Genomic DNA, 10,000 nt, shown 5'->3' on the forward strand with positions numbered 1-10,000 from the left:
CTGGCCAGCTGAGAAACTTTGATTTTCTATCTGGTCAGGCTGAGAAACTTTGATTTTCTATCTGGCCAGGCTGAGAAACTTTGATTTTCTATCTGGTCAGGCTGTTTGTTCTCTGTCTGTATGTTTATGTGTTATTTTTTTTATCCCTCTCTTTTGTAATACCTTTATTTGAGTACATAACTTTGTTCTTAGCTTCCTTCTAGGTAAGTTGTCACCAGCTTATATTTCTCATTCTTATAGTAAAGGATTTTAGTCATTTTATTCTAGATGCTTTATCTTAATTATAACTTGCAATTCTGGTTTTATTAATTTACTGATTGCCAGGTTGCTGTTTGCAGCCTAGAAAGTGCAGCTATGAGGAGTTGTGAATTGTCGGCATATATAGAATTATTTATAAAATAAAATACATATGGATAGTGCCTTTCCCTGACCAGCCTTGGATTGTTCTTCGACCGTTGCTCCGGAAGTTATATATATATATATATATATAATATATATATATAAAAAAAAAAAAATATATATATATATATATATATATATATATATGTGTGTGTGTCTTATATATATGTATGCGGTGTATTTGTATGTTTGTGTGTCGTATGACACTCTTTTTAACATAGAGTAAAGAAATGCCTAAAAAAATTTTGGGACCATCAGCTTGAAAAATTCAAGTATTTCAGAAAAATCTGAGAACAGGATTCACTTGAACACAGTACTTAGTAGAAAGGTAGAACCATCCTTAATGTTGTTATAGATTAGCGGTGTAAAAGGGAGGGTTTTCTTATTTTATTTTATTTATTTATTTATTTATCTATTATTTATTTTTTTTGTATAGGCACCTAAAAGGTATTGGATCTAATATGCGTTATACGTGGGTGGACGAAGTGCTTCCCTTTGCCCTCAGTGGCATAGCTCGAAGGATATACCCTCCTTTTAGTGTCCTTGAGAGTAACCAAGAAGGATCAATTAATATGAAACGTTATCCAGAAGGTCATATTATTGACTGAACAATTGTTATAGCTAAAAAAGCCATTAATAGTAGTAACTTATATTTCAAGATGAAGAGATATTCTTATAAATATTTGACATGGCGAAGGTACCGAAATACTCAGGACCTTGGCAAGGTCACTTAGTGGGTCCTGCTTTTAGCGAACCCGTCTTGTAAAGGTCACTTTGTGGGTCCTGCTTTTAGCGAACCCGTCTTGTTAAGGTCACTTAGTGGCTCCCTCTTTTAGCGAACCCGTCTTGTAAGGTCACTTTGTGGGTCCTGCTTTTAGCGAACTTGTCTTGTTAAGGTCACTTAGTGGCTCCCTCTTCTAGCGAACCCGTCTTGCAAAACGAGAGGAATTTTGGATCGTTCGTGGAACACGGAGAAGGACAGAAAGTTCCGTAATCTGGAAAATTAATTCGCCTTTCAGACTTTTCTATTCGGCGCTGAATGACCTCATAGCGTTTGGCCCGTGGCCTAAATTCTACATGTACCAGAGTACGTTGCTCGCCATACATACAGTTCTCGTAATACATGCCAGAAAAATGTATGTGTGTATTAGAGGTAGCCAAACTGTCAATTTGATCGTAATTTGTACTAAAGAATTACTGTCATAATCTGTGAAGAATTATTGTCATAATCCTTCAAGAATTATTGCCATATCTCTAAGGCTGACACCCGGATCCATGCAAATGGTTGTGTGTTATTTAATGATTAGATAATTTCTTTTGGGAGTGAAGAAGAATCTCTTTCCTCCGTAGTTTAAACTCTCTGGCAGACGTTGTTTTTCAGATCTAAACTTTTTTTTTTTTCTTAAGATTTTCGCGAAACTCCCTATCTCTCTTAAAACGAGGTTGATGAGGCTTACGTAAGATGCCTTCGTCTTGCATCTTGTATCCGAGATAAACGGGTCTCTCCCCCGAATCGGAATTAACTTTTTAATTAACCTCGACTTTGATCAGTAGGTACTCGAAGGGAAAACTTAATCTCCGCTAGAAAAGAGGAGTAAAGAGCAATTAAACGTCCTGAAATTGTACCTGGCCATTCTAATGGCTTCTTCATGTGCCGTCGACTCTCTCTCTCTCTCTCTCTCTCTCTCGTCTCTCTCTCTCTCTCTCTCTCTCTCTCGATATTGTCAGATTACAAAACATGCTTTTGTTTTTCGTATTTATTCTGTGTGACAACCATTGTAAAATGGAAATAAAGGGTATTGTTTTGATTTGACCCTCTCTCTCTCTCTCTCTCTCTCTCTCTCTCTCTGAGATATAGTCACATTACAAAACATGCTTATGTATTTTGTTTTATGTGATAAGCATTGTAAATTGAAAATAAAATTTTTAGATTTTACCCCTCTCTTCTCTCTCCTCTCTCTCTCTCTCTCTCTCTCTCTCTCTCTCTCTCTCTCTCTCTCTCTCTCTCCTCTGCTATTTTTTACGACACCTCAAGTCGTTTATCTAACCAGTCGTCTTCGGTTCGTTTTTTATAGTGTTTTAAATCACGTACTATATGGAAGATCTCTCTTCCACATTCGTATTTTATATCTTTTTTTTTGTAGCCTCTTTAGATCCTCATATTTTACTGTAGTTTATCAGCCTTCGCTTCTCTCGCGCTGTATCTTTTTAACGCCTGTATTTCGAATATGTTGTATTTTTAAATTTTTTCTATAGAATATTTTAAATATTTAGATTTTTCTAGAATACTTTATCTTTTACGTGTATTTTTTCTGGAATAGTTTATCATTTTTATATGTATTTTTTTCTAGAATAATTTATGTTTAGATTTTTCTAGAATATTTGATCTTTTTTCGTGTATTTTTTCTTGAATAGTTTATCGTTTTTATATTTTCTAGAATATTTTATCTTTTACATACATATTTTCTACAATATTTTTTCTTTTACATATATTTTTCTACAATATATGATCTTTTACATAATTTTTTTCTATAATATTTTATCTTTTACGTGTCTTTTTTCTAGAATATTTTATCATTTACGTGTTTCTTCAGAATATTTCATCTTTTACGTGTTTTTTCAAGAATATTTTATCTTTTACATTCATTTTTTCTAGAATACGTATCTTTTACGTGTCTGTATTTATAGAATATTTTATCATTTACATCTAAACATAATTTTGGAGATGCTGTTTTTAGCTAATCCTTTCGATAACTTGAGATCTTGTATTTTTTCTATTTTATTATATATTTATTTTATTTACTTTATCTTGTATTTATTTATTCATTCATATTTATATTTGTCATTTTCGCAGCATCCGTTGGGTCTGGAATGCTCACAAAATTTGTGGATGCTCAAAAACATTTTACTTAAAATTATTATTATTTTGCTAAAACAATCATGACTGTTTTATCGATGATTTCTGGTGACATTATTTTTGTTCATTCATTCACTCATTCACTCATGTGAATGAATGAGTGAGTAAACAAACAGAAGCAGTTCTTCAGTTGCTTCAGTTTTCAACTATTGTTTTTACATATACCTCTATGTCAGCATTTCTCTCCTTTGGTTGTTTATTTTTATTCTAAATCAAAATCTCCTTTATTCGTCTATTCATTCACAATTGTGCAAGTTAGTTTTTTCCAATACGTTCATTATTATCACTTTTTTTTCATTTATTTTTCAATGTTTATTTTTTTTCAATGGACTTGACAGATTCCTATTAACTGACCATTCTTCCTCCTTTCCGATTCCAGATTTCCTATTAACGCTGGAATTGACCAGATTCCTATTAACTGACCATTCTTCTCCTTTCCGTCCGCAGGAATTGACAGATTCCTATTAACTGACCATTCTTCTCCTTTCCGTCCGCAGGAATTGACAGATTCCTATTAACTGACCATTCTTCTCCTTTCCGTCCGCAGGAATTGACAGATTCCTAATAACTGTCCCATTTTCTCATTTCCGTCCGCAGACGGGATTCGTCCTCACGGACGACGACGAGTACCTGATCGAACCCGTCCGCGGACACGTCCGCACGTCGACGGACCGTCCGCATCCTCACCTGGTCTACAAGCGGTCGGCGTTACCTTCCGAGGGGGATCGACAAGAGGACACCTGTTCCTCCTCAGGTGAGTTACTACTACTACTATTATTATTATTATTATTATTATTATTATTATTATTATTATTATTATTATTATTATTATTACTGTCGTTCTTCCATTTTTATTTCGAACTCTGAGGAAACTTCATAAGAAATTATCTTCGTGATTATTTTAATTGAATATTTAATATTTTTTCTTGGCCTGTTTCTTTAGATCAAAGGTTAATTTAAGATCCAAATTTTAGCTTAAACTTTTTTCAAGGTCAATTTGATGTTCAACGTTTCATTTTCCTTTTGGGTCGGCGACTATATATATAATTTTTTTTAATTTGACCCATTTTTGAAGGCGGGGTCATTCAAAAATCAGTATTCGATATCTCGACCTTTTTCGAGGTCAAAGGTCCATTTAAAAGGTCATCATTTAATTTCGTCTGGTTGTGATGGATCTGGCGAGGTAGGAACCTTGGGGTTGTTGAGTATTTTATTACCTGAAGATTTTTTTTAACTCTTGACTTATTTTCAAGGTCGCAGGTCAGTTTAAAGGTCACCATTTCATTATCTCTGATTCTTTATCTGTGACTGTTGTCCCAGGGTACCAATTTTTTTTTTTACTTTGATATTTTTTTTTAAGTTACAAGTCATTCTTCAGTCTAATATCTTATTTTCCTCTTATTTTGGGTCGAAGTTAAAAGTCGAATATTTTAGCATTTTAAACTATGTATTAGATATTAGGAGAGTTCTGTGCTCATCAGAGTGTTCGTTGGATTTATAAATAAAATTAAGCTTTAAGAGCTTTATAAGGTGTAAGACTGATGATTCCTACAGTCAAATCTTTTACCTTTTATTATTATAAAAAGAAAAACAATCGTTCATATTATGTCACTTTTAACCAATTATTTTTATGAATCGTTTGCACCAGTGACTAACGTTGAAGGCTTGCTTATGTAATATCTCTCTTACTTCATTCACTGCTTCCCAAGAATTGAAGGGTTACAAAGTAGTGTACCTGGCCACTGGTCGCCTCTCCAGATTCGAGTTCATGTTATCTTTTAATGTCCATTTCGGCAATGTTGTCATTAGGTCGTGAATATGTGCCTGGATAGTTGTTAACTGTTGCGGGTCGCGGCTCGAGGCGAAGGGATAGGAAATAGAGGGATTAGAATGTCATAGACAAAATATGCAGTCTGTAACAACAACAACAAAAAAAAAAAAAAAAAAAAAAAAAAAAAAAAAAAAAAAAAAAAAAAAAAAAAAAAAAAAACAACACAGGAATAAATAATTCTTCCGGTATGTCAGCTGCCTCCTCTCTCTCTCTCTCTCTCTCCTCGTCTCGCTCTCAACATCCTTGATCTAAAAAAAAAGCTGATAAAAAAAAACATTAAAACGTAATAGATGAAGAGTCAAATCCGCTCGTCTGTTTCCTAACACGACATTAGAAAAAAAAAAACTATCTCAAAGACGTTAATTATCTTCAACATGTAACGTTAAGTAATTTTTTTTTTTGTCGGGGGGGGGGGGTTGGCATGGGCGGGGGGTTTAGGGGAGGGGGGCCATCCGTCTTCGTGGCTTCAACGAGGGCATTAGTTTTTTTTCTCTTGATTTCGCTTAAGCTTCTGTTGATTCTAAAGACTTTTTTTATATAATTTTTTTTTTCGACCCAAATACTGAGAACATTTTCGTTGTACGTTTTTCAGGGAATAATTTTTATTTCGGTTAAATTTTATCATTCATTTTTTATTGTCGTTTCCATAAGAACTTTTTTGGTTTTCTGTCTCTTTAAAATAAAGTAAATGGAAAACCTGTTTTATTATTGCTTTATTATTTATGCTATGGAACGGGTAACTGTTTTTGGTATTTGCTCGCCCCCCCCCGTGATTAGACTCATAAAACTATATAGATCTTATATATATATATATATATATCATATATCATATCATAATATATATATATAATAACTATAAATTATATAGATAGATAGATATGCAATAACTTGATCACGATAAGTATATAAAACGTGATGCTATGTATAAATAAAGGTTTTTTGCCACGAAGGAAAAAAAACCTTTATTTATATATACATACATATATATATATATATATATATATAATCATGTGTCTAATAAAGCGAGCTTTTATATGTCATACATAATAATACAAGGAACGAGTTACCTTTGTAGTTGATGATGGCTCTCTCTCTCTCTCTCTCTCTCTCTCTCTCTCTCTCTCTCTCTCTCTCTCTCTCCGCAGGGGGTTGAAAGGACCACCCGAGGAGGTGTACAGGAATCACAATTGATCCCTGTCACCTGCCTACCCTCTACTTTAACTTGTCATTAAATGGCTGTACCTGTCTCGTCCTAAGCCTTAAAGAGGCTTATTTTTAAGCCGTATTTTTTTTCCTTTCCTCCAAGACGTATTTATTTTTATGGCAAGGCTTAGTTAGCATTTAAAAAAATGGACTGAATGGGCTCCATCGACTTGGTGTTGTGCTCTCTAAAGTCAGATCTTCGTGGTTGGTTGAATGTGACAAAGATGTTGGTTACCTTTTGTGCTTTGTGTGATCCAGGTTTTTTCTGCTTTATTTTTCTTCTTATTTATTTTCTTTTACTTATGTTAGCGTTGTATTTTTTTATATGTTTTTAATATTTATCAGTTTTTTCTGTATATAAATTTGAGGACGTTTGTGATCCAGGTTTTTTCTTTTAATTATTTTAGTGTTGTAGTTTTTTATATGTTTTCAATATTTACCAGTTTTTTTCTGTATATAAATTTTAGGATATTTGGGATCCAGGTTTTTCTTTTACTTATGGTTTTTGTGTTGTATTTTTCGTATGTTTTTAATATTCATCAGTATTGGTTTTTTTCTGTATATTTTATATTGGAGGATGTTTTGTGTCCAGGTCTTGCTTTTGTTTTTTTCATGTGGGTGTTCTTCATCTTATATATATATATATATATATATATATATATATATATATATATATATATATATATATATATATATATATATATATAGATTTAGTATTATTTACTTTTACGTTTTGCTGGATTTCATAGATGACTATACTTTTAGAGCTGAGGGTATCAGTATAAGGTTAATAAGTATTTTTCATCTCCTTCAGTCAATTTTTCCTCAATTATAATCGATGAATACAACAGTAAAGTCATCGTCGTATTTGTGCGGAGTTCGTCAAACTGGTCTTTCTTTCCGCAATTACATACGAGTTAATTCATGTATTATCTTAGAACTTAGAATCTTTTCGTTATTGACCGAAACAATATCAGTTTTGATTAAAACCTTTCCACTTTTGCATCTTTCAACTTTATGCAAATGGAATTTAATTTTTCGTTTTCTGTAAAGAAAACGATCGTTTCCGCTTTGTCTGTCCGTCCGCACTTTTATTCTGTCCGCCCTCAGATCTCAAAAACTACTGAGGCCAGAGAGGTGCAAATTGGCATGTTGATCATCCACCCTCTAATCATCAATTACACCAAATTGCAGCCCTCTACCCTCAGTAGTTTGTATTTGATTCAAGGTTAAAGTTAGCCATAGTCGTGCGTCTGGCAAGGATATAGGCCAGGCCACCACCGGGCCTTGGTTAAATCTTCACGGGCCGCGGCTCATGCATCATTTTCGCTTCCCCTTCCGCTACTTCTTTATTTTTTAATAATTCATTACGTCATTTTGGCACTCCTTCCACGTCTACTCACTCCCTTTGCATCATCCGTTTCTCCTCCTCCTCCTCCTCCTCCTCCTACTTCTCCTCTTCTTCGTCTTCTTCTTCTCCTTCTTCTTCTTCTCCTTCTCTTCTTCTTCTATCTGCTCCCTCCTCTCCTCCTCCTCTTCTTCTTCTTCTTCTTCTTCTCCTCCTTCTCCATACCCTGACCATCTCCCTGATCCTCTCCCCTCCTATCTCCCGTGACTTTTATCTCTCAATAAACGAGTCCCCCCCCCTCCTCTCTCTCTCTCTCTCTCTCCTCTCTCTCTCTCTCTCTCTGGCCCCGACCCTATTCGGTTACAACTCTGTTTACATCGAGGCTACTCTCCCCATCCATCACCTGTAATAGACCTCCATCAATCCCTTACCTGTGTTTCTTCCGAGAGTTCTAGTGCAGCGGAGAGAGAGAGAGAGAGCAGCTGCTACAGTAGCAGCTTCCAGAAGTCCATTCTTCATTACCATTCATTCATTCATTCATTTAGCCAGTGTAGTAGAGGGGTAGGCAAGGTCCAAAGAAAAGGTAGGTAAATTGGTGGGGGCGGGGCTTGATCATGTGTGACGTCACAGCCGACCACCGTTGGTTCCTGAGACCCATACTATTTTCTCTTTTTCAGACCAAAATACAAACGCTATTATTATTATTATTATTATTATTATTATTATTATTATTATTATTGATTATTATTATTATTATTATTATTATTATTATTATTATTGAGAAGATGATTCCCTTCATATGGGACTAGTGCACCAAAGGGGCCACTGACTTGAAATTCAAAATTTTAAAGAATATTGTTATTATTTTTTTATTTTTTATTTTTATTTTTTATTTTTTTTGCTCTATCACAGTCCTCCTATTCGACTGGGTGGTATTTATAGTTTGGGGTTCCGGGTTGCATCCTGCCTCCTTAGAAGTCCATCACTTTTCTTACTATGTGCGCCGTTTTTAGGATCACACTCTTCTGCATGAGTCCTGGAGCTACTTCAGCCTCTAGTTTTTCTAGATTCCTTTTTAGGGATCTTGGGATCGTGCCTAGTGCTCCTATGATTATGGGTACGATTTCCACTGGCATATCCCATATCCTTCTTATTTCTATTTTCAGATCTTGATACTTATCCATTTTTTCCCTCTCTTTCTCTTCAACTCTGGTGTCCCATGGTATTGCGACATCAATGAGTGATACTTCTTCTTGACTTTGTCAATCAACGTCATGTCTGGTCTAGTGTGCACGTATCACCCTATCCGTTCTGATACCATAGTCCCAGAGGATCTTTGCCTGATCGTTTTCTATCACTCCCTCAGGTTGGTGCTCGTACCACTTATTACTGCAAGGTAGCTGATGTTTCTTGCACAGGCTCCAGTGGAGGGCTTTTGCCACTTAATCATGCCTCTTTTTGTACTGGTTCTGTGCAAGTGCTGGGCATGCTATGTGGTTTATGGTTTCATTTTTCGTATTGCACTTCCTACATATGGAGAGATGTTTAATTCACGTCTATCGTTCTTTGAACATATCTGGTTCTTAGGGCCTGATCTTGTGCCGCTGTTATCATTCCTTCAGTTTCCTTCTTTAGCTCTCCCTTCTGTAGCCATTGCCATGTGTCATCGCTGGCTAGTTCTTTAGTCTGTCTCATGTATTGTCCGTGCATTGGTTTGTTGTGCCAGTCCTCTGTTCTGTCTGTCATTCTCCTGTCTCTGTATATTTCTGGGTCTTCGTCTACTTTTATTAGTCCTTCTTCCCATGCACTCTTTAGCCACTCGTCTTCACTGGTTTTCAGATATTGCCCCAGTGCTCTGTTTTCGATGTTGACGCAGTCCTCTATACTTAGTAATCCTCTCCTCCTTCCTTTCGTGTTATGTATAGTCTGTCCGTATTTGCTCTTGGGTGTAGTGCTTTGTGTACTGTCATATGTTTCCTGGTTTTACTGATCTATGCTGCGGAGTTCTGCCTTCGTCCATTCCACTATTCCTGCGCTGTATCTGATTACTGGCACTGCCCATGTGTTTATGGCTTTTATTATATTTCCATCGTTGAGTTTTGACTTAGAGTATCGCCTTGATTATTATTATTATTATTATTATTATTCAGAAGATGAAAGCCACTCAAATGGAACAAGCCCACCAAAGGGGCAACTGACTTGAAATTCAAGCTTCCAAAGAATATTATGGGGTTGATTAGAAAATAAGAAAGGGTAAAGGCAGATACGGAAAGAAGAGATCTCACTTATCAAAAGGAAAAAA

At 35.3% G+C, this 10,000-nt stretch overlaps 1 protein-coding gene across 1 annotated transcript in view; it reads left to right on the forward strand.

The window, feature by feature from the left end:
* Positions 1-10,000, forward strand: part of LOC135222740 (A disintegrin and metalloproteinase with thrombospondin motifs 7-like) — a 295,212-nt gene that overhangs the window by 217,774 nt on the left and 67,438 nt on the right. Inside the window, 1 exon segment of the mRNA XM_064260979.1 lies at positions 3,914-4,070. Within this exon segment, the coding sequence (XP_064117049.1) occupies positions 3,914-4,070 (157 nt within the window).

This window comes from Macrobrachium nipponense, chromosome 8 (assembly GCF_015104395.2).
Source record: "Macrobrachium nipponense isolate FS-2020 chromosome 8, ASM1510439v2, whole genome shotgun sequence".
NCBI classification, from domain to species: Eukaryota; Metazoa; Arthropoda; class Malacostraca; order Decapoda; family Palaemonidae; genus Macrobrachium; species Macrobrachium nipponense.